We start from the raw sequence: 25,916 nt of genomic DNA on the forward strand, positions 1-25,916 counted from the left end.
GACACGTGCGTGGTGGTTCTTGGGGTGGGGAGTTGGTAGAATGAATACCGTTGTATTGAAATGGTATACGTCGGGTTTTACCAAAAAAGAAATTAGTATGGCCATTGGATCGAGGTCCCTTCCGATGATCCGAACCGTTCATATAATGGCCTCAATTGGGATGGTGGATAGCAGAAAATTTAACTCTGAGATTGAAATTGCAAGCGTTTGATTATTCAAAATTCATGCTTACCGTATATTTTCGAAAGAAAAGAGTGAAAAGATCAAAGGTTGAAATATTCCCATCTATTAAGGGCCATCATATAAACGGTTTGGATCATTCAAATATTATCCCGATAGAGCGCCAAAGTCGCGACCTATCCTACGGCAATACATTACGATGTAGGACACAAATAACGGAGGACGCGGATTGGGTCCTACCCCGCCCCTCTTCAGCTGGGAACGGGCAGTACCTTTGAGTGGCCGCCGTGATGTATGGGTCTTATCCAAACCGTCCATCCATTTTTTTCTTCTCATTTTAGGATATAAGTCCAAACCAAAAATAAGGCAGATCTAAGCTCAAGCGGACTAAACAATGGGGATTGAACTCTTACCGTTGAAAACTTCTTGGGACCACATAAGTTTTGGATGGATCTGATATTTGTGTTTTCTTTTCATCCAGGTCTATGTAAATTTTTGAATAGGTTGGATGGAAAATAAACATCACGGTGGACCCTATAAAAGTTTCAACGGTGAGAATCATTATCACCACTGCTTCCTGTGGTGTGGTCCACTTGATCATTATATCTGCTTCATTTTTGGTACTTTAACGTAGAATGATACGAAAAAAATGAATGGATGGTGTGGATAAGACCCATACATCACGATGGACACTCAAAGCTCCTGCCTGTTCCCAGCTGGAGACGAGCGGGTCTAGGACGCAATCCGCGTCCAATAGCGGATCAGGAGAGACCCGACCCTCACCCATGACGCTGCGGCCCTTTCAGTGGGACCCACATTGATGTATATATCCACGCCGTTCATCCGTTTTTTCAGATAATTTTAGAACATGACCCGAAAAATGAAGCAGATACAATTCTCAGGTGGATCATACCATAAGAAACAGTGTTGATTGACCATTAATGCACTACTGAAGTTTTGGATCAAGCTGATATTTGTTTTGACCCTTCATCTAGGTTTATGTGACCTTATCAACAGGTTGGATGGCAACTAAAACTTACGTAAACCTTACGGTGGGCCTTGGGAAGTTTTTTATGCTACATGGTTTTAAGACTCCGTGGGCCCCACTATGGTGCATGTATCTTATCCATGCCGTTCATCCATTTTGCAAGCACATTTTAAGGCACGGGCTGGAAATTGAAGAATATTAAACCCTTAAGTGGACCACACTATAGGAAATAATAGTTATTGGACGCATACCATTGAAAACTTCTCAGGGCTACGAAACTCAGGCGGATATTTGTGTTTTTTTACTTCATCCATGTGTGATCTTACGAGCAGTTTAGATAACAAATAAACATCACCGTTGCCAGAAAGTTTTAAACGGTGGATGTCATTGTCAGGAAATTTTAAACGGTGGATGTCATTGTTCCCACTGTTTCTAGTAGTGTGGTCCACTTGAGCTTTGGATATAAGTTTTGGGCTCATGCCTGCAAATGAGCTGGCAAAATAGATGGACGGCGTGGTTAAGATACATACACTATAGTGGCCCACAGAGTCCTGACATTATGCCACGTGGCTATGTGGTGGGGTCACAAAAGTTTTGTATAAGCTCATATTTGTGTAGTCCTTTCATCCAGGTCTTGGTGAGTTTATCCACAGGTTGGATAGCAAATAAACATTCCAGTGGCCCCTTAGATGATTTTAATAGTAGATATTCAATAACCACCGTTTCCTGTGGTGTGGTCAACTTAAGATTTAGATCCATTTCATTTTCAGTACCATGCCCTAAAATGAGCTGCAAAAACGGATAGACAGCATGGATGTAAGTCACATATATCAAGGTGGTTCCCACAGTTAGGGTTCCACCGAAGCCAGGCCCATGGAAATTAGGGTGGACACCGCATTTGAAGTGCTCTCGAGGGTCACCTTACTGGTAGTTACGCTGTCATGTCTACTTTAAGTAAATGATCACTATGTCCCCCTGTTTATCTCTTTGAAACAAAGTAGTACAAGGTTTGTTTGAGTACAACCTATACGTACTACAGTTAGGTACATCAGGACTTCAGCCGTTGGATTTGGACCTTTTTCAATGTAACAAAACGTTTATTTCATAGGGACCCCTTTGAATTGAAGATTCGAAGATAAAAATCTTCGATTGAGCATTCAAAATCGTTGATTCTACTAAGGTTTTTATGACCGTTCATGTTCAAAGCAAAAGAGCCAAATAATCTAACCGATGAAACAATCCATCCGAAAGCCTTTAATTGTTATCTTCCCCCCGTAAAAGGTGATACATTGTCTTATAAACGGTTTGGATCATTGAAATCTGACCCTGATTCACGACGTATAGTAAAGCATGCGTCCAGATGTATTCCACCTTACCTCAATAATACACGAGCTACGTGTCGATGAGAAACGCTCGCATCCAAGAGAGCTGATTACGTCTGACACCGTCCTTATCCAAAACAGTGCGGCCCTTAACGTGGGGCCCACCTTGATGTAGCTATTCTGATCCACGCCGTCCATCCTTTTTTTCCATATCATTCCAGTACATGATGCTGAAAATGAAGATCATGAGCCTTATCCACTCATCAGGTGACCATATTTATATTTTATTAAATATTAATGGTTATCCATTATTTTATACGGTGTCTGGCCCACCTGATGAATGGATAGGGCTAATATTTGCAAATGGTGATTCTAATGGAGAGAAAAACTTATTGGATGGGATGGATGTTGTAAAAATAGATTAGAAGTTAGTTAGGTAGATGGTTAACTTATTGTCCAACCCAACCCGCTGTATGTAAGCATTTGTCGCATCTACACCGTTCATCTATTTTCCCATATCATATGAAGGGTATGAATTCGAAAATGAGAAAGAGGTAGACATGTTGAAAGAAAATCCAAATATCAGCTTGATCGAGGGTTCCATTGAGAGTTTGTAAATGAAGGTATATGGGAATTGAAATTAGTGGCAAATGACTTTCTCAATTGTATTCGAATGGAATTAAATAAATTGTATTTATTTGAAATTTAAAAATTTTATTTGAACGAGGGTAAATTAAAGGAATTGAAATCATTTAAATTTTTTAATATATTCATAATAATATATTTGATATATCTAATTAGCTTAAATATTGCAGGTCAATGCATATATGATATTTAATAGAATCACCGTAATAAGTTCATTAAAATATATAATTTAGCCGAAAAAAGAAGAAGAAATTTCGAGCTTGGTGTGAGCCACAACCGTAAGAATTACAAATAAGTAACTTACCAATATTTTTAATTATCCATTTAGATTATCAACCTTTGGACAGTTTAAATCATTTTATTGATATGATTTTAGTGATGTAACTGATGGTAAGAATGTTTTAGATTATCATTAGTGTGTCATATACACAGAGAACATGCACATGGTGGCACTTTTGTTTACTAGTGGGACTCTCCAAGGAACTCAAAATGGCATTTCATTGCATTTACTTCCAAATCTTAGATAATTTTATTTGCAATTTCATTTACTCTAATTTCATTTTATTTTTACGTATTTATTTAAATGTCATTTGCTTACATGTCTTTGGCAAGCTTTCAATAATAAGTGTTTAATTCCACTCTCTGTTCTACTTAAACCTGACATTTTAAAGCTCATGTACTAAAATAATATAACAAAATAGATGGACAGTGTGGATAAAACCCATACATCTCGGGACCCCTTAAAACCCCTTCTTGACCCTAGATAGAGGCAGGCAAGGTAATTCCCAATCCATGCCTCTAAAATTTATCTAAAACTCAAGTAGACCCCACTAAGAAACATCGATATGAGGTGGGCACAGGTAAAACCTTCCTATAAACCTTCTTAAGGCTCTTGGTGTTGTTAATTTGCAATTCAACCTGTTTGGTAAGGTCATGCAGACATGGATTAAGGGAAAACACAAACATCAGCTTGTTCTAAAACTTCATTATCAAGTTTTCAATGGTTAGACATACAATTTATACTATTTCCTGTGGTGTGATCCATTTAAGTTTTGGATATGCTTCACTTTTGGGCTCATGCCCTAAAATGATATGTTAAAATGGATTAACAGTGTAAATACGGTACATACATCACAGTGGCCCCCACAGAGTTTGCTAAAAACTTATTCTGCTTCCTGTGGTGTGGTCCACCTAAGATGTGGATCTGCTTCATTTTTTGGATCATGCCCTAAAATGAGCTGTCAAAACAGATGGACAGCGTGGATGTAAGACAAATATATCATGTTGGCCCCACAGTCAAGGATCCACCGAAGCTGCACCCAATGTCGAGTAACTCAGTCGAGCAGTGAATGGATTCGTAGAAGAGGCTGAGACATTTTCATTGCGGGGCCTCACCTGATGAGATAACCTAGCTTTTACACGGGGAATGGCTTTCCACTCGCTATAAAACATCCATTTTTTTCAAGCTATTGATTAGATGGCTACGATTATCTTGATTTTTAAAGAGATGGATGATCAAAGGAGGATCTCATGTGATGTAAGGTCCAAATCAATAACCCTTTCCAGTACAATCATTATGGACCGTCCATTTTTTAAGCAAACGCTCAGATGGTTAGCCTGATAGTGATGGGACGTTTTCTTTATGGTAAAATAATATGGACAATTCATTTCATAGCCGTTGCCTGGATAAAATCATTCGATCAAAGTGAATTTTAGAAGCGATGGACAACTAAAGGTGGCCCATGCATGATGAACCGAGCAAATCAACCATTGTACTCTCTGGTTTATACATGTGGAGCATCCATTTTTTATTTTTATTTTTAAATCCATTTGATTAGTAGTCAGGACCACCAGATCAGAAAGGTTTATTGCGAGACATGGGCAATCAAAAGGTGGACCCACGTCATGAATGATCTGCACCAGCAATCAAACCTTTCCTAGTATAATAAATTTAGACCGTCCATTTTTCATACCCATTGATTGTAAAGTTGGGATGCTCTGATCAGAGTAAACTGAGTATGGCAATCAAACATGCACCCTACATCATATACAGTCCAGGTAAATGATCAGATCTTTTATTGTAATCAACATGGACATCCATTTTACCAGCCGTTGATCAGATGGTCAGAATCATCCCATCAAAGTGATTTTAAAGGAGATGTGGAATCAAAGGTGGGACGCATGATAGACGGTCCATATCACTGATCAATCATTTTTCAATAGGATGAATTGGGAACAACTTGCTTTTCCTACTGATCAACTGTTAGGGTTACCTAGCCCAAATAATACTGAAACTTGTGGACCATCCAAGGTGGGCCTGACATGATGGAGACCCTTTCCCAGTAGAGAAAACCCAAGCGGACCAAATAACATTCAGGCCATTTCCACAAGAATGGCCTACCATATGAGGTGTTTGGTTGCTGATTTTTATATTTCTCAACATGCTAATTTTCTTGTTTTTTTTATAAAAATCAAGCTTATTTCACACTTTTTTGTATTAGTTTTTACATTCCTCAAGAATTCCATTTCTTATTAATTTTCTGGTTTCCACAAAAATCAATTTTGGTTGACACTTTTTTATAGGTTTTTTACATTCGGCCCCGGCCCGCTTCACCCAACATGGCGAGGCCCTGTGGGGCCCACCTTTATGTATAAATTCTATATCCAAGCCATCCATCCGTTTTGCCGGGGATTATTTTAGGGTGTTATCCTAAAAATGAATAATATCCAAATCTCAGGTGGACCATAATATAGGAAACAGTGGTGATTGACCATTAAAAACCGGTGGGCCACAAAAGTTTTGGTTCAAGCTGATATTTGTTATTCTTCATTCAGGTTTGTGTAACCTCATCAACATACGTTACAGAAACAATACAGTTGGCCCCCCGATGTTTGAATGGTGGGGTGTTCAATCACCAATGTTTCCTATAGTATAGTCCACCTGAGATTTGGATCCGTTTCATTTTTGGGCTCATGCCCTAAAATGATCTAGCAAAATGGATGGACAGTGTGAATATAGAATTTATACATCAAGGTGGGCCCAACAGCAAGGGTGTTTTTTAACCGTTTCCAGGAAAATTAAAACATCCACCCCCCCCCCCCCCCCAAAAAAAAATAAAAAAATAAAATAATAATAATAACAATAATAATACTATACTAACTCTAAAATTCTCGAGGAAACATAAAAAACCAGGGAATGAATTCCCCAAACAATCAACAAATCTACATTTATAGGGATATTTACTACAAAATTACTCTTAAGTGATTAGATTTTACTACTTTCCAAAAAATAAATGCTTCTAGAGCTTGAAATGATCATAGAACTATCGGGTTTTCGAAGGGCGGTACAATCACGTTTTGCCATCAAGAAAACACCTGCTTACCTGGCATGGGTACCTATCGGGTCGCTTTCTCTAAATTGTTTTTCCACCCCTCCATTAGGTACGCCACCTCTTATTTGGCCTTTATCCTAAAAATAAAGGTCCATTCAAGATTCGAATAGGCCACCTAGTATAAAATATAAAATCTCTCAATGATCCTAATGTGGCCCACTTGAGTTTTGAAACAGTGAGATGTGAAGGTAATTCCTTCATCCTAATGAAGCACACCAGATGAATGGATGGTTGGCATACAAACACCACATTGGGCAAACCATTCTAGCTGTTCTTTGGTATGGCCTACTAGAGTATTGAATCATCATGGTGTTTGGGTCAAAGATAAAAATGAGGCCACGCACCCAGTGGACGAGGTAGATCTCATGAAAGTTCCACCCTTGTGGCACTCAATCAGTAAAAGTGGCCTGACCAAAGTACCCACCTGAAGTAAACTGGCGTGCGGTTCATCCAATCCACTCATCTGATTCGCCCCCATCTGGATGGAGGTATACCCCAAAAATCAGGCAAGCCTCACCACATGAATAGAGTGATTTCAGGTATAATTATAAACTCTTCCCATTTCATACAAATCTCTAAATTCATGTGGCCAATCGGCTAGTTATGATTCCTATCGACAAACAGCCAGAGATCATCCCCATGTCGAGAAGGTTTAGGTGATAAAATTTGAGCCCTAAGGAAAACGAACTGTTTTCCCCTTGATTAGAGGTTTAAATATGTTTTCCCTCCCTTTGTGCATCTCAGGCCTGATGTTTACCCTATGAAAGCTACTTACACCTGTTTCTATATTTTTAGTGCTTGTTTGGATGAACGAGTATTCGGTGGATCCGGGACGCAGCAGGATGTGATTGGGCAACATACATGCTGTCAACCCAACAACTTTTGAAAAAGACCAAGAGCTCCTCTCTGACAGCAGTTATGTCGCCCAATCACATCCCACCACATCATGGATCCACAGAATCCGTTTCCTGTTTAGATGGCGTGGAAAAGATAAGAAAGTAGATGACTTTTAATGGGACATTTCATCAATCAAAAGTAAAGGTTTGCTTCACTAACCACTACAGACAGCACCACACATGCTAGCACGGCACACTGGCTGATTCAACCTCGGCCAATACCTCTGACATTTGAGAGACACGGACTCCATTGCTATGCTGGTCCACCTTCACCATCCTAATTTCCTCCCCGTCCACATTCTCCTCCATCCCCTCATGAGTCCCCACCACCTGATCAGATGAGATGGGCCCACCGCCATCCTGCTGTCTGTGCACCCTGCTCATGTGCTTCTTCCCTCTTAGATGACTAACCATCACAGCCTCGCTGTTGCACAATATGTTACACTGTTTGCAGCTGTACATAAAAACCTTACCATCACTAGCAGCTCCACCTGTTGCCACAGTTGCTTCAGCTTCTTCAACAGATTCCCGGTTACCTTCCTCACGATGCTGCTCTTCTGCCTTTATAATCCCATCAACATTCCCTTCAATTGCTTCCTCTACCTCCTCAACCCCACCAACACGGCCCCCTCTATGCACCATAGCCATGTGCTTCTTCCCTATAAGATGTGTAGCCATCACGGCCTCACTGTTGCACCATATGTTACATGTTTTGCACCAGTACTCAATAACTGCATTATCCCCAGATCCTCCTATTGCCTGCCTTTTCACTACTTGCTCCCGATGTGTCCTGCTCACTAACTGCTGCTTCTCAAGTTTAAGGTTTGGCACGTGGCCCGCAGAAGCTGCCAGCTGTGCTTCCTTGGACTTGTGCTTCTTGCCACAAAGGTGGTCATTCAAGCCTTGCAAGCTGGTAGTGCTCACCTGACAAAGAGCACAACTCCACTCCTTCTGGGTTTCTTTCTGATTAAGACTAGGCGATGGAGTTTCAGCCACAGCTGCTTCTTCTGCTTTCCTCTTCCTACCAGCAACATTGGGGTTCATCGTCGATTTACCCTGCGTGACATGAAACACCGGACAAAGTTTCATGTGAATTCCAGATCATCATATGATAGGACTTACCCTATCGGATCATCCCAGCTGTCCTATTCTCCTTGTTAATATGTTGGAACATTGTTTCAATTGCACATTTTCATCAGATGGTTGGGATCATTTATTAGTGAATGCCATCAAAGGGCCATCTTCAACTAGATGAATGTGTTAGGTCAACCAAAGCCTGGGCCACACCTTGATCCATAGCTCAAGTGGTAGACTGAGTGAAAGATACCTCGTTTCAACACTGAGGTCTTGGTATCGATTCCCTAGTGGGGGTGGCTAACAGTGATGTGTGAACTGACAGTGGGTGTACTAACAAGCTAACCAAAAAAAAAAAGGCCCAAAGCCTGGGCCCCAGTTAAACATTGATGGGTTGGGAAAAAAAAAGGGCATCATTTGCTTGACAGAGTTCCTACCGTCGGAAGCTAGGTGGGGCCCACCATGATGTTTGTGAGAAAAAAAATCCACCCCGTCCATCAATTTTGCCAGCTCGTGTTAGGACATGAGCCCAAAAATGAGGCAAATCCATAACTCGATTTGACGACACAACACAGAAAGTGGGGAGGGAAATCTACCATTGAAACCTTCCTTGGGTCCACCTTGATGTTTATATGCCATCCAAACTGTTCAATAAGGTCACTCCCACTAGGATGAACTGAAAAAATAAAAATACAAGCATGATCGACGACTTCTGAAGCCCCACGAATGTTTAATGGTGGTCATTCAATCCTCATTTTCCTACCATGAGCTGCAAAAATGGATGGACAGGGTGGATTTCTCACAAACATCACGGTGGGCCACACCCAGCTTCCAACCGCAAGAACTTCCTGCGGTCTAGGCTCACAGGCAATCCGCGTCCATATAATAATACCTCAGGAGCTAAATAAGACAGAATAACATATTAAAATTTCAGATTTCCATAAAAAGAGTAATATAACTGCTCTGAGCTTGCTCCGCATGCGCAGCTAATGCACACACCACCACATACACCAGCAAGGCAGACGTGGAATATCGAGGCAATTCATCAGGTAGACCTCACCATGTAGATGCTACTACCCAACGATAAAGGTGTCACACAGTCAGTTTACCATGATACAGAAATTAGCAGATGGGTTAGAAAACCTTGGCCAATTTTCTTTTACAACTGTAAATCAATTCAGTTAATGGTGGCACACTTAATTAGTGAACCAACCTGATTCTTGCACATCCACCATGCTAGCATATGTGGTGGTGTGTGCATCAACCAACTTGTAATCACGTGTGGACTTAAGCAAAGCTCTAACCGCTCTATTCTTTTTTATAGAGCAACAGCAACTATAACAACAATGTATAAAATGAAGGGGGGACTACTTCAATATGCACATTATCTCCAAGATGTTAAAAGCGTTTAGCAGGAACCACATGAGAATCTTAAAATGTGAATTGTAAGGTATGATGTTAATATCAAATGATGAAAATGAAAAAAGTCGAAATACATAGTAAAGTTTGACATTAATATCAAATAACCAAAAAAAAAAAAAAAAACCATAAATAATGAATAGCCAGGAGTTTACCAAAAACAAGGAGCTTATATTAAGATTACAAACATAGTAAACAGGCCTCTCTGCTCCCTAGAATTTTGCAACACCAAGCCCAATCGTCTTACCAGGGAGCATCATTCAATAGTGTAAGTGAATTACACAAAGGTGAAAACAATATCATCTTCATATTGATAGATATGGGATCTATATCCTTCAAAAATATAAATGTGATCTAAAATGAACTACATGATTGATAATTAGGGCCATGAACCTAAGTTGCATGATCTTTCAAATTAGGCGCCGCTCACTTCGTGCTCCCTCTCCCACTTCCAAGCTATTTATACTTGCTAACATTTTTTAAACAAATGCATCCCTACTCCCTACTCCTGCACCTGAATTTGTTGCAGCGTCAGCTCACACAATCACGCCTTGTGCAATTATGGCCACAGACCACAGAATCCCACACCACTCAAGCCACAGAAAACGAGGTGTTTATCTCAGAGGTTTGCTAGCCATGCACGCCCCCTCTCCCAGATATACCACACGTGCCAACCTGACAAGCGTGTGGATCATTTTTGCTGCCCCCACAGTGAATACGACCCATAGTTAGCAAAATTCAGTTTTAAACTCCATATTATTCAATAAAACTCCGTATATTTCGGTAGGTAGGCAAAAAATAAATAAATAAAAAAACAGGAGAAGAAGAACGCAAACCAAACTAAACACCTTTTCTTTTTCAGTGAAAACACGTTTTATTCAAAAAACAACTTTTGAGGGCTATTAAAAAAATAGAGATAGGTGATTGTCACCAGTGATACAATTGAGTAATTTGTGGAAGATTTTAGTACAAATAGATCAATTTATATGGGGAATAATTCAAAATGGTTAAAGAGAGGCAAAGAATAATATTAATCAACTATTTAATTAACTATAAAAATAATTGCTTATGCATATAGAAATTGTAATTATTTTAGTATAAGTTTTTTTACTATTTTAAGCTTATTTAGATATAATATACACACATTTATATGCATATATTGCTTCTTTTTCTTCTTTTTTTTCATTCCATTTTACTAAATTGGAACTGTATTAAACACGAACTTTTCATTCTTCAAATTTTGTGTTTCCATTTTATCGACCAAATTCTTTACTGTCTTTATAATGACCGAGACTGAATTCCTGTATCCTTTTTCCCCCTATGGTGTCTGCTAAAATGTGACCCTACGAAAAAATTAGGCCAGTCCAGTTGCCGTGTGAGCCACTGGTATCCACAAAAGAATGCATGGTAGATAAAACATGCCAATGGTCCATTTTCAATGGGTTCTTCAAGTCCATAGCTCAATGGTTGACAGGCTGCATTTCAACATTGAGGTCAGGTTCAGGTCCAGGTTGCCTGTAAAAAAGTCCATATTCAATGTACATGTGTGGCTCAATGGTGTGTGGACCTACCTGATTTTATCATATGGTTATGCTCATGGTAAGTACCACCTCATATGTCCCTCAACTCTCCCGCACAACCAGGTTATGCTCCAATGGACTGTTCTAATTTAATACAAAGAATCCAAACGACTTGTGAAACCACCTAGACCAAGTGAAAACCAAACCAAAGAATCCAAATGTGTCCTTAGTTGCCCAAGCTCATATAAACCAACTAAACATATAACAGAAACTTCCACATGAAATTGAATGAAAACTTCTTTAAAACAGATAAAAGAAAAAAGAAAAAAAGAAAAAATGTCCAAGTTAAAAATCAATCAAATACGCAGAAAGAGATGATTCAAGTGCTACATCAGCCCTCACATTACCAAAACAACTTGCAAAATCAGTAGAACAATGGGAGTGTACGAGAAAATGGCAATTGACAACACTTGTGTTAGTCCAAGAGCAAAAGATGGCCTGAATAGTTAAGCCCATAGGATCTAACGGTCTACACAATCTTGAGACCTTCACATAATGACTAAAATGCACAATCTAAGAGGATTCAAAGGGAAACTCATGTAGCCTCACCTACTAGTGGTTGCCCACAAATCCATTTCTAACATCTCCTAATCAATCACGTTGTGGGATGGGCACAATATAGAATGTTGCATCTAGCTCGTCTCATAACAATCTAAATTAAAAACTGCAATCATAAGAATCAGAGACGTGGGACCAGCTGGAACACCATTGTCTTCTCACAGGTTTTTGAGAACTGGGGAACCACCTAACTAGCACTCAACAACCCAAGCTTTGTAATGCTTGTCTTAGTCTGCACGACCACATCGGATGAAGTTTGACTCCCAATTTGTAGTACTCAACCAACATATGCACTTATCCAACTCGAATTTAAAAAAAAAAAAAAAAAAAAACCTCAGTTTCTCTCAAGCATTGTTTCAATCCCTTTTAATATTAATACATATACTTTTAAAAGAACAGTTTTGTAAAAAACAATAAAAAACTTGATACTGCCAATGGATGAGTCTTCCAGTGAATATTAACACTTCTAGAAACTTGGTGTAGCTGTCACGGAATATTCCCCATGCAAAAACTCAAAACTACTAGCAGATAAGTTTTCAAATGCATATCAATAGTTCTAGAAACTTGGTGTAGCTATTACAAGATATTCCTCGTGCAGGTGTGTAATTTGGAAGGATAAGTTTTCAAGTGCGTGTTACCAATTCCAGAAATTTGGTATAGCTGTCACAAGATCTTCCTCATGTAAATGTGTAATTTGGAATCAATTAAGCCATTTTCCTAGCATTACTGAATCCCATCAATCTGAAGACCTTCGTCATTGTACACTGAAGTAACAATAGTCAATCTCATCCTCTTATACACAAGAGAATGGTGGTTAAGGACACAAACGGTCACGTATAGGATTGGCTACTTGCACATTGCGATTACTAGATCAAATCAAAGCAAACTATAAGTAGTAAGTCCCTTCTTGTGTCTACAATCCACGTAGTAAAGTAGACAATTTTAAGCATGTGTTAGGTCTATGATACGAATAGGTACGACTCATCTCATACCCTCATGACCTGGATTTTAATCAAGTCATAATATTAATCACATAGAGATGTAATGGATCAATTATGTTATTTCGACTTTAACTAGCCTCACCTTCAATCCCTTAGGAACGAAGGTGGATACAACGTCTCATCATCTATATGATATCTCGATCCTCTATCTTCATAACAGAGGGTGGTTCACACCTCAACATATGAACACCATCCTGATTGTACCTTTTGTACATTCAGGGTTGGTTTACCTGTGCAAGTGGATGACAGACTTGCCGACAAAGGTAGAGATTTCTCAAGACCACGAGGTAAATGATGATGGTCTACACGTCTAGTCAATAATAGTGTTTAATACTAAAGAATGAATGTTTATCCATTAATGAGGATTAAAAGTATATCACATTATATAAGTATACACTTGTCACTCAAGCTTTTCTCAATACCATCTACTTGACATGAACTTGAAATAAGTCTCTAGCTATATGTTTCGTCATAAGCTCCGCTAACATTTCTTTGGTGGGAATGTAGATGATGACTTATTTATCTCTCACTTGATCACGTAATAATACTTTATCTCAATTAATTAGACTTCTAGTGGTATTTAGGGTCCTTTACCAAGTTAATGGTGAAATGTAAACTATCTTCAAGGACACATAGGCTTACAAATGCCTAGTAATACCCAAACCTTGTAAGAATCTCTAGACCCATACACACTCTTGAACAACTACACAACATGCAAATATAGTCGGCCTCCATAAATGAAAGGGTTGTAGATGCATGTTTCTTACTCGACTATAAGATAACACATCCTCCGAGCAAGAATACATAACCTTAAGTTGACTTTTCCTCATTGAGCTCATTAAGCCAGGGGGAATTTGAAAATCCTTTAAGCTTGAGATCCATGCCTCCATATACAATATCAGGTCTATAACTCCTCTAAGATAGCAAAACATGCATTAGATGACATGCTAATGAGACAGTCCTAGGTTACTCTGGTAACAATTGACTATGCCAATTACATAACTAATATCTAGTCTGATGTAAAACATGGTATTACATTAAGCTACCCACTACACGTAAAGGGTACTGAGCACAACTAATTTCTCAACTTCTGTCTAGGAACACAATTTCCCATCCAACTGTAGTTTTTTCTATTGGAGTTTCAACCAATGTTGTCAAAATCATTATCGTATCACAAATGGTAATAGGGGTTGAATTGTATCGTAAATCATAAGTTTATTATTATTATTATTATTTATTTTTTTTATAATGATTTTCTTAAAAATATGAAAAAATGTAAATAAATCAAAAAAATAAAATAAATCTTCACCACTATCATGACAAGGTATTACTTTTCTTTCTTTTTTTTTGGTTAGCTTGTTAGTACACCCACTGTTAGTTCACACTTCACTGTTAGCCACCCACACTAGGGAATTGATACCAAGACCTTAGTGTTGAAACGAGGTATCTTTCACTCAGTCTACCACTTGAGCTATGGATCAAGTTGTTGGTATTACTTAAAAATTAAACAATTCTTATATTCTTTTTTTCGTCTTTCAAGAAATTTTCCTTAAAAAACATACAAGGATCATTTGATAATTTATGTTCTTGGTACCATTCTTGAATGTAGAATCGCATTGGAAAAGTGTCATTTAATTCTGTAGATCGAGGAAAAAAGATATTTTGATTTCTAACTGTCATTCCACAACATATATGAGTCAATATTTTCGTAACCACCCATAAAAACATTCCAGATAAGTCATACATCAATTTGGTGTTTCAACTAGTTAAAAAGTAAGAAATCATTAAAAAAAAAAAAAGCTCTACGATTTAACATTGAAGAGAATATATATATATCATTTAATCTCTTATAAAGAAGAAAATAAAATAATTACCTTTTCTAAATGATTCTTTTTCTATTTTTGAAAGTTTCTTTCTAAATGATTCCTAAAGCCCCGACCAATTTAAAAACATAAAATGAAAACCGAGTGAATCTTAAAATAGAAGAAAACAAGTATAATTTGAATCGTAAATCGTAGGGTTCAAATCATAAAATCATAGGATTCATATAAAAAGGGTTTCAAATCGTTTTTCTTAAGATTCGACTCAAATCGTAGGGGGGTGAGCGGTTGGCTTAACAGGCCATTTAAGACAACTAGGTAAAGTACCCCAACTAGTAGTTTAAGGACATGCCGAGGATTTCGACACAAATTGTAAATCAAGGGATTTTGACAATACTGGTTTCAACAACCTTTAATTTTCCATCCTAAACCACTTTAACATTTTTTGCATGTAAGTAGCTTGAGATAAGCCCAAGACCTTTTTAGGGTTCCAGTCCTTGCTCGAGTGATAGACTCTGAGGAGTTTTAACACAAGGTCTTGGGTTCGAAACCCATTGGTGATGAAATCCAACTACAGTGTGCATGGGTGTATGGCAGGTGCGTGTTTTTTTTTTTTTTAAAAAAAAAAAAAAAGAGCCCAAGACCTTTTAGGCGGTCTCTGATGATATTTACCCCAAGAATAAAGTTAACTTCACTAAGATCTTTTGTTTCAAAGTTTGAGAAAAGTCAATCTTTAACCATCATCAACAATTGCATATCGCTACCAGCTGGTAGGATATCGTTTGCACAAAGAATTTGAGTTTGGAAAAAGCCAATCTCTAATCATCATCAATAATTGCATATCACAACCAGCAAGTAGGATATCGTTTACACAAAGAATTCGAGCTTTCACCCTAAAACTGATGGCCAAACTGAAAGAATAAATGCATTACTTTAAGAATATCTTCAGCATAAGGAATTGGGTTAACTTGCTTGATGTAGACCAATAGTGCTTCCGAATTGATCTCATTGTTTATTTTATAATTTAACATTTATATTTTTTTAGTAATAACTTAATCCTTCAATAAAATACTCGTTGTATTAGACTATTAGTAGATATTTTGATCCAAATCTTTCAATGACAAAAAATAATTAGAAACCAGTTTCAACCCTGGATTTCTGGACCCTCTTCCCCTTTATTTACTAAAAGACCAGTTCCAAGATGACAACGAGGTATATTGAAGGGGAACCTAGCCTTTTTTAGAGAGATAAGAACCCACCCACACTACGCTTACGTAACATGGGGTAGATAGCCTTCTTGCTTTAAGAATATAAATGATAAATTATAAAAAAAACAATGAAAGAATAAATGCATTACTTTAAGAATATCTTCGGCATAAGGAATTGGGTTAACTTGCTTGATGTAGACCAATAGTGCTTCCGAATTAATCTCATTGTTTATTTTATAATTTATCATTTATATTTATTTAGTAATAACTTAATCCTTCAATAAAATACTCGTTCTATTAGTAGATATTTTGATCCATATCTTTCAATGATGAAAAAAAATTAGAAACCAGTTTCAACCCTGGATTTCTGGACCCTCTTTCCCTTTTTACTAAAAGACTAGTTCCAAGATGACAACAAGGTATATTAACGGGGAACCTAGCTTTTTTTAGAGAGATAAGAACCCGCCCACACTATGCTTATGTACCATGGGGTAGATAGCCTTCTAGGAAGGTGGAGGAAGTGTGGACAGTGAGGGTGAAAGGCACCCTACTTTTCAAATTAGCCACAATGAGATCCCTTAAAGCACTTGGAATCTTGAATAAGGATTTTGAGATTTAAGGCATAGAAAAGGGGCCATGCTTTAGCAACTTAATGCCGAAATATTTTGGATCTATGTTGAATTGGTATATGTATCAATAAAGTGAATCTCGCCCCAATGGGTCAATAAAAGCAAAGCAATTAGGAGTGACACAATTCATCGCGTTGATATTTCTTAAATATAAATAATCATTTGACCCTAGACATTCTCAAATCAAATTGCTTATTCTAATAGAAAAATTGTCACAAAATCCCATGCTCTTTGAGGATGTGATTCAGCGTTGAGGAACATGTACTAGGAGGCAGTGTTCGCATTATCGGTATCGCTACAAGTTTCGTAGGTCGGAGATAAAGATAAAATGGGAAACATAGGAAAAAATGTGGAGTTTTTCAGTGAAACTTTAATACATGCCTAACTATACATATCTTCATATTTAGGAATTAAAAAATTGCAAAAAAATAAAATAAAATGCATACATAATAAGTTTTCTTATACTGGAAGTCTAAAAACATACGATACCGGAAGAAATCACTTTAATAGTAACTAAAATGAGTTTATATAATACAAATGCAGCTCACATAAAATAATTAAAACATATAAAAGTAAATGAACTAAAAAAAACACACACACATTTATGAAGCCCACCTTTATGTATGTATTGTATATCCACATTTTCCATCCATCCAACCATCCAAACACCCATCCATCCATTCATCTCATCCAACCAACCAACCATCCATCCATCCGACCACACAACCATTCCATCCATCCATCCATCCATCCGACCACACAACCATTCCATCCATCCATCCATCCATCCGACTATCCATTCATCCAACCATCCCATCCAATAATCCAAACATTCATCGATCAATCTCATCCATCCATCCCATCAAATCATCCACACATTCCATTTATCCATCAAACATCCATCCATCCTATCTATCTAACAATCCAAACATCCCATCCATCCATTCCATCAAATCATCCAAATATCCATCCTTCCAACCCATTTATTCATCCAACCATCCCATCCAAACATCCATCCATCCATCCAACCATCCCATCCAAACATCCATCCATCCATCCAACCAATCAACCATCCAATCATCCAAACATCCATCCCATCTATCCATCCAAACACCCATACATCCATCCCATTTATCTATCCAAACATCCAACCATCGCATCCAATCATTCAAACATTCATCCATCCATCCCATCCAATCATTCAAGCATTCATCTGTCCATCCATCCATCCCATCTATCCATCCATTCATCCATCCAACCAACCTAGTTATTTCATGCATCCAACCATTTATCCATCCATCCATCCAACCATCCCATCCCATCCAATCATTCAAACATCCATCCATCCATCCGTCCCATCTATCCATCCATCCGTCCGTCCATCCATCCATCCAACCAACCATCCTATCCCATCCCATCCTATCGCATCCATGCATCCAACCATCTAACCATGCGTTGGCCTCACCCAAGAATATGGCCCTTACCGCGGGGCCCACCTTAATGGATTTATTCTATATCCATCTGTTTTGCAAGACCCTTCTAAGGCATGAGCTTAACAATGAAGTAGATCTAATTCTCCAGAGCAACTTATCATTCATAGGAAACAATGGTGATGAACATTACTGGGCCACAAAAGTTTTGGATTAAAAAAATTGGATTGGATTTTACTATATATATCATTTGATAATCCAGGAAATCCCCCAAGCCTTTATATAATTTCAAATGGAGGAATTCCCAGGATGTATAGAAATAGATAGATCTAGGCAACAACACTTCCTATACCTGGTTCTAATTCAGTATCTACACACTTGTTCATGATCATGGTTTGAATGGATCGATTTTTTACAAACCCATGGAAATTTAGGTTGTGGCAATAAATCCAATTCACTAATTGTAAAATGATTAATTACTCGAATTCATCAACAAAATCATTTGATTATTTTGGTTTAGGTACTACAAAAGAAAAGGTACAAAATCCAATCCAGTTTTTCGCAATTGATTAGTTAACATGTTGGTTAAACAAATTCTGAAAAACAGAGAAAATATCATTGGCTTAATATATATATAAACATATAAAACTTCCAAACTGCTTCAAATATACACAATAATCTTCTTGACTTATTGTGAATCTAAGGGCCTGTTTGGATTCGGGTATAAGGGTGTATTATATTGTAATAAAGGGGTTAAAATACATTATATAGTGTTTGATTTGGAGTTGAGATCCGTGAAACACCATGCGCGCGAATACATCTTTTCTTCAAAAAATTCAAACGACGGTAGTGTATTGTCAGACGACTCTGTTTCCTTCAATACAGCCTATTCAAGACGCTGCATTCGCGTGCGATAGAAGTAGAGTTTGTTGCAGAGGGTTTTCTATCTGAGGAGGACCTAATATTTCTACTCCAGCAGCGCCTTAGATCATCTCCAACCTTTTGCATGTGGCCATTCAGCTGAGAAGGTTCGCTTTTGAAGGTTTGATTTCAAAATACAGTCGGAAAATACGCTTCTAGCAGAGAATGGAACGGCAAGAGATCAACAGTTGTGGAGGTTGTGGTTCTGGCTGGAGAAAGTGAGGCTTCTGATGATGAAAAATCCGATGAGAATGTGAGATCGGCCGTTGCTGGATTTAATGGAGGTGTGGATCTAACGAACAAATGTTCACACAGATCTAAACATATCTATAATGAAGACCACAGATGATGGATGCCTGTCGGATCATCTCGAGATTGGTCGACGGTCTTACTGACGGAGTAGAGGCTTGGTTTTCCCACAATGGAGGTGATGCCAGAGGGCTGGATTTGGTATGGGACGATGTTTGTGGTGCTGGACCAGTCAAAATCTGGTCAACATCAAATCGACAATGGGGTTGTCGTTAGCAATTAGTTGGAGGTACTAATGAGTTTTGGTTGGCGTCCTCAGGGTGTGAATTAGATATTGGAGGTGCTACTTCGCAAAGGGATTGAGATTTGGGATCCAACTCCTGCCGAGAGGAGATCAATCCGCTCTGGTGGATTTTTCCTCCACTCAATCGATCCATGGATCACACTCACGCCTGCTTTTGATACGGTTCAATTTTGGCCACATGTACTAAAATGAGATCATAAAACGGATGGACGAGTAGAATTATTCACAAAGATGGCAGTGGACCCCACCTGGGTTCCCATTTTGAGAACTTAAAAATAGCAACCGTCGTACAAGTGCTATCAATATTATACGTATTTACAATACGCAGCCCTAATACGTCGTATCCAAACATTGATTGGAGGAAGAATCTGTATACTTGCCCGAACAATACCTCCTATCCAAACATTGAGTTATGGCATGTTGATTTGGATGTATTCTAAAATTGATCAAACGTATACATGAACAATAGTTGGATACAATACAATACACCCTTATACGCGAATCTAAACAGGCCCTAAAGGAGGTGATGGATTGTGGATCCAAATGAGGTGATGGCTAAGTGAAATCTCATGTACCGCCACTGCCTTGAGGATTGTGCTTTAGCCCATAGATAGATTTCAACAACTTGCTGACTTCCTTTGGGTTGTCCACACATGACATGGGTTGTTGCATATATATTTCTTCATCTTGGTCACCATTTAAAAATGCAATTTTTACATCCACTAATACAACTCTAAATCTAGACTTGTGACAATAAACAAAATCATGTGGATTGAGAAAAAATTTACAACGAATGAAAAAGTTTCCTAGTTATCAACAACTTCAATCTAGGTAAAACCTTTAGCAAATAGTCATGCTTTGTACTTGCCCATTGTATCATTTGCCCTTCTTATTTTGAGTAACCATTTAATCCCCATTTGGTAGCAAATCTACAAGTTTCAAAACTTTGTTTTCTTCACGAAGATGATCTCCTCATCCATATGGCAGCTACCCAATTAGCCAAATTTGGAGACAACAATGCATCCTAACAAGAATAAGGTTCATCGTCATATCAAAGTATACTCCACCCTCGATCTGGAAGTATCTCCGATGAATTAATAATCTTTCACTCCAATGCAATTAAGGAGAGTGTTGAGCTGTACTCCCACTATTCTGAAGAGCTATGGGAGCAAACCTCCCACTCTCTTGAAATATGTCAAGGATTTCAAAAAATTCTATCAAGCTATGGGAGCATACCGTTGTAAGAAGCAAAACTCCCACTCTCCTGAAATATGTTAAGGATTTCAAAAAATTCTATCAACTATCTGCTTCTTTCAGTTGAGATATCTATCTTCGACAAAGGTTACATCCCTATAGTTTTAGTCCATGCTCCACGATCCTAATAAACTAGAACATATTTGTTTGAGTGCATAAGGTATTAAATACGCATTCAATGGTTTTACCATCTAGTAAACCTCTAGGAGGAGCGGGCAACAAAACGTATCCCAAAAATCCCCATGGGCTTAGATCGATTAGAGAAAGAATCCTTCCAGTACACATCTCGTATGAGGTCTTAGGAATGAACTTATACAGGACTATTAAGAACATAGATGGCTATGAGCTCTGTGTCTTCCTATAATGTAGGAGAGAGATTGGCAAGCCATCATCAATTTAATCATGTCCAACAATGTCATGTTCCTTCTCTATGCAACTCCATTTTGGAGTGGAGTATACGATGCCAACACTTTCATAGTATCATTTGAACATCTTAGATGTATACTTGCCACCTCTATCAAATTTAAGGATTTTAATATTTTTCTCTAACTAATTCTCTACTTCAGCTTTGTATTTGAGAAAACAATCAAAAGCCTTAAATTTATGTGAGATGATATAAGCATATCCATAAAGTGACTAATCATCAATGTAAGTGGAAAAATATCGGCATGCATTCTAGCACGTTCATTAAATAGTCCAAAGATGTCTAATAGACCCTTATATCTGACCGCTTTCGAAAAAGTTTCCTATGTTCTTCAAACACACAACCGATTGAGTATACTCTACTTGTACTATGCATGCATTAATATTAATAAAGGGGTGTAAGTGAGAATACAAATAACCAATTGCCCTAGCTCTCTTTTCTCTCTTTTCTATTAATCTCTACTCAACAGAGTGATAGTCATATAGATAAGTTTCTCAACCAATCTTCTATATCTCCTTGATCACCAACCAGTTTGTAATTCAAATTCATTGATTTATCAATTGGCTTATACCAAAAAGACTCGTATATGTGAGCAAATCCAGATCATACTTTCGTTGAGAAAGATTAATCCTTCCTTAGATCTGACAACTTCTATAACAAGAAAGTATCAAAGATAACCAAGATCTTTTGCAAGAAAATACCTCTGAAGATACTTCTTAAGCTTCTCAATCCTCCAATTGTCACTTCCTGTAACAAGTATATCATCAACATATACCACTAACACACAATAAAACTTGAGGTGCCTTTCCATACAAAGATAGAATGACTAACATGACTTTGAACAAAGCCATAGTTTAACACAAACTTACTAAATTTGTCAAACCATGTACATTTGACTGCTTCGACCCATAAATTGCCTTGTTCAATTTACACACGTTGTCCTCCTGGGCAACAAACCTAGGTAGTTGATAAATATAAACCTCCTCTACAAGATCACCATGAAAAAAGGTATTTTTTACGTCCAATTGCAAGAGGGGTCAGCCATGATTAATGGTCGCAAAGAGGATAACGTGAATATAGTTCAACTTGACAACAGGAGAGAAGATATCAGTATAACCAAAACCATGGGTTTGAGCATATCCCTTCACAACCAAGCGAGCCTTCAAATGTTCAACCATACCATCAAGGTGAAACTTGTACACCTACTTGCAACCAACAACACGTTTACCGGCAGGTAAATTGGTGAGTTCATAAGTATTGTTCTGATAAAGAGCAGCCATTTCCTCTTCCATTTCCTACTTCTACCTCTTATGTAACAATGCTTCCCGATATGATTTAAGAATATAATGAAAGGAGAAGGATATGGCAAATCTACGTAAACTGGAAAATAAGCTTTGAAATGACACATATTTAGAGATAAGATGATCAATACACACACTTACCTTTTCTCAAGGCAATAGGAACTTCAGACCTATCTAGAGAAATCACTAGATCACTAGGCTCGAAAGAGGATGTGGTAGATGGCACATCATGATTGGCCGCACTATCTATCTGTTTCCGTCATGAGTAGACTTTTAGTTGAGACAATGAAATGGAGCAGTCAGTAGAGGGAGAAGATTGGACCATGTCAAAAACAAGGATGCTCTAGTATAGTGAAGAATTATATGTTAAAAAGATAAGAAGAGGAGAAGAAAAGAGACAGAAGAGGAGGGAGAAAAGAGAAAAGGTGAGTTAGGGCTAGACACCCACCCTCTCCCCTTTATTTTAATAATAAAAAGTCAATATAACAAAAATACACTTGCTAACAAAAGCAAAAATAACCTACACATCCTAAACTAAAATAAACAACTAATAAGAAGAAGAAATAACAAAATAAATAAACAAAGTCTAGGTGGGGCATAGAATGGTATGGCTCACATCTCCACATCGATTAACAACACGAAAGCCCAATATTGGACACCCAAATGTCTCATATCCTCAAATCCTCATGAATACATCAATTTGCAGATCTTTTCTAGATGGCTTTAATCTTGGTGGCCACAACAACCAAACATCACAATAAAGATAGAAGGTAAACTAGCACGCTGGATAAAACCAATTTAATCAATGTATTTCAACATCCAAGCAATAGCATTTTTCCTTCCTGCACAGCAAGTCTCCTCAAGTATCTTTTGATCATCATGTCCTAAGTAACCTTCCTAGGCCTTCGAATAAAAAATTGGGAAGACAAGATGCTAAATAGGAAGGCTGCCACCTCACATCCAACATCCCAACAATAGCAGGCCATCACTCCTCATCAATATTGATGCCAGAAACATTGCTCTTTGTCAGATCAATTGGTAACCTGGAACCAGTGTCTTAAATATCGGCCGATATATCCCACGACATATCTTGTATCCCACCTGTGCGAAACGAAACTCACAAGTAGTGCGATATATCTCACATGTTCAATCTGGTGAGCATTTTCGATTTTCGATCCTTTTTTTTTTCTATAAATCATGTTAAATCAATGTCAAATTGTTGCAAATCCATGGTTTTTCATGTTTTGCATGAAAAATCATGGATTGGGAGCTTCAATTTCGAGATTTTGAGGAGATGGGCCGAGTAGCGGAAAATTTATTAAAAATTATATATATATATATATAAAGAACCAAAATTTCCCACTTTCTTGCAAATTGGTTGCAATCCTTGTTTCCAAATGTAAAATCAAACATGTATATAACCCGATCTAGTGATTCTTCTTTTGCTTTTGAATGTATTGTTTGTGTTTTCACACGTCTTCTTACATTTATAAACTATACGAATAGACTTTGAATATACTTGCATCAATTCAGTTAGACAATGCATGGATTAGGACTCCATGCAAAGAAAACCTGTTATGTCCACTTATTTTTTGTAATGTTTTGATTTATAAATGTGTGTTGATGTCTCTTTTAACAATCACTAAAGTTTCATTGAAAAATTCGACTAATTTCCCCATGTTTCCAACAATAGTGATACATTACGCAATACAACCGATATATCCCATGCGATAACCGATACGTATCCGTATCCCAAGGGTACGATACGTAACACAATACCGATATTTCGAACACTGCTTGGAACTAACTCAAAGCACAACAAAATATCTCTGGACAGAAGAGCTTCTCTAGAACCACTTCCAAAGAGCATCGGACCGTCAACATATTGAGCGTGAATAATGAAAACCTCCCCTGCACCCATGCCACACCAGAAATGATACCCTCACAAACCACCTTCTTTAACATCTACAATGGAGCTTCTAGCATGATGGACAAAAGTAAGGACAACAAGGGACCACCCTAACGAATGCTAGACTCACCCTTTCATTAAATCATAACCAAGAACCATGTCAACAAAATACGAGCCTTAATTCATCTTCTCTATTTCAAACCAAAATCCATATGGCCTATCACAAACATAAGGAATTCCCAGTTGATGCAATAACACACTCTAGCCATATCCACCTTCATCAAAAAAATGAAAGCCCCTGCTGCTGTAATCATTCACCAGCTTGCTAGTTATAAAGGGAACATGTAGCACTAATCAACTTGGAACAAAAGCCAATCTGTGTGACAAATCTGATTACCTTATGCAAATCTGATCACAAGCACCTTGGTGGTTATTTAGTACACACTCCCAATGACATTGATAAAATGAGAGGCTAATCCAGTTCCATCTTACTGCAGAATGAGGTCAGTGATGGTCACTCCAAACAGTTTGCAAATTGAAGCCTGCTTATAAAATCCATCGAGCATCTCCAACAAATCACCCTTAACTACGCCCCAACAGATATGAAGAAAGCCAATTGGGAAGACATCTTGCTACGGAGCTTGATTCCTTTGATTTCAAAAAATAGTTTCCCTAAACTCTTTGTTATCAAAGGAGCATCCAACTCAGAAGCTTGGACATCAAAATTAGACTTAAATGACAACCCACCCATTGGAGGTCTCATGGGAAACTCTTCAAAGAAAGCTTTCTAATAATAATCAACAAAACATGAGCAGATTCCCATCCTATCATTTTGAATCCCAGAGCAAATTGAGTCTTCCCTTCTTGCATTCACAAGCTTGTGGAAGTACGCAGAGTTGTGGTCCCCTTTTTTAATCCATTTTTCTCTCGAAAGTTGCCTCCAATGAATTTCTTCCCTTCATGGTGCGGTAGCTAAAGGTGCAACAACCTCCTCTCTTCTAGAGGCCTTATCCTAAGACAGAGCACCCACTTCCTCTTTATGCCTATCAAGATCAACCAACTCTGACTAATATGAAGACTTAGATTTGAAATATCACCAAAAGAAGACTTGGAGTTTAACTCAAAAGAATTCATAATTTACTGTTAAACAAATTCCCAGCATCACCCACCAGCCTATGTAAATTCCAGCATTCATGAATTAAAGACGGAAAATGAAGGTGAACCACCCATCTAAGCTCAAACCAAGGGCATGGGACCCCATGATTCAAACCATAGTTGGCTCTTTAGGACTCGGCTTTGGACTCGGAAGGTCACCAGGTCTGTGTCAACTTGGGACTCGGTCGACCAAGTGGGTAAAAAAAAAAAGGATTTTTACTATTTAATTATAAAATAAATTTAAAAAAAAATAAGAA

General features: G+C 37.9%; 1 protein-coding gene across 2 annotated transcripts in view; it reads right to left on the reverse strand.

The window, feature by feature from the left end:
* Nucleotides 1-2,421: 2,421 nt before the first annotated feature.
* LOC131217027 (uncharacterized) overlaps nucleotides 2,422-25,916 on the reverse strand; it is a 30,052-nt gene continuing 6,557 nt past the window's right edge. Inside the window, exons 3-4 of one of the 2 annotated variants that reach the window (XM_058211709.1) lie at nucleotides 7,584-8,479; nucleotides 2,422-2,720 (exon numbers count right to left, since the gene is read on the reverse strand). In XM_058211709.1, coding sequence (XP_058067692.1) covers nucleotides 7,607-8,479 — 873 coding nt within the window. In that variant the 3' untranslated portion in view covers nucleotides 2,422-2,720; nucleotides 7,584-7,606. Of the gene's footprint in view, nucleotides 2,721-7,530; nucleotides 8,480-25,916 lie in introns of those variants that run through there. The other variant, XM_058211708.1, reaches the window with a different exon arrangement.

This window comes from Magnolia sinica, chromosome 10 (genome assembly GCF_029962835.1).
Source record: "Magnolia sinica isolate HGM2019 chromosome 10, MsV1, whole genome shotgun sequence".
Lineage (NCBI taxonomy): Eukaryota > Viridiplantae > Streptophyta > Magnoliopsida > Magnoliales > Magnoliaceae > Magnolia > Magnolia sinica.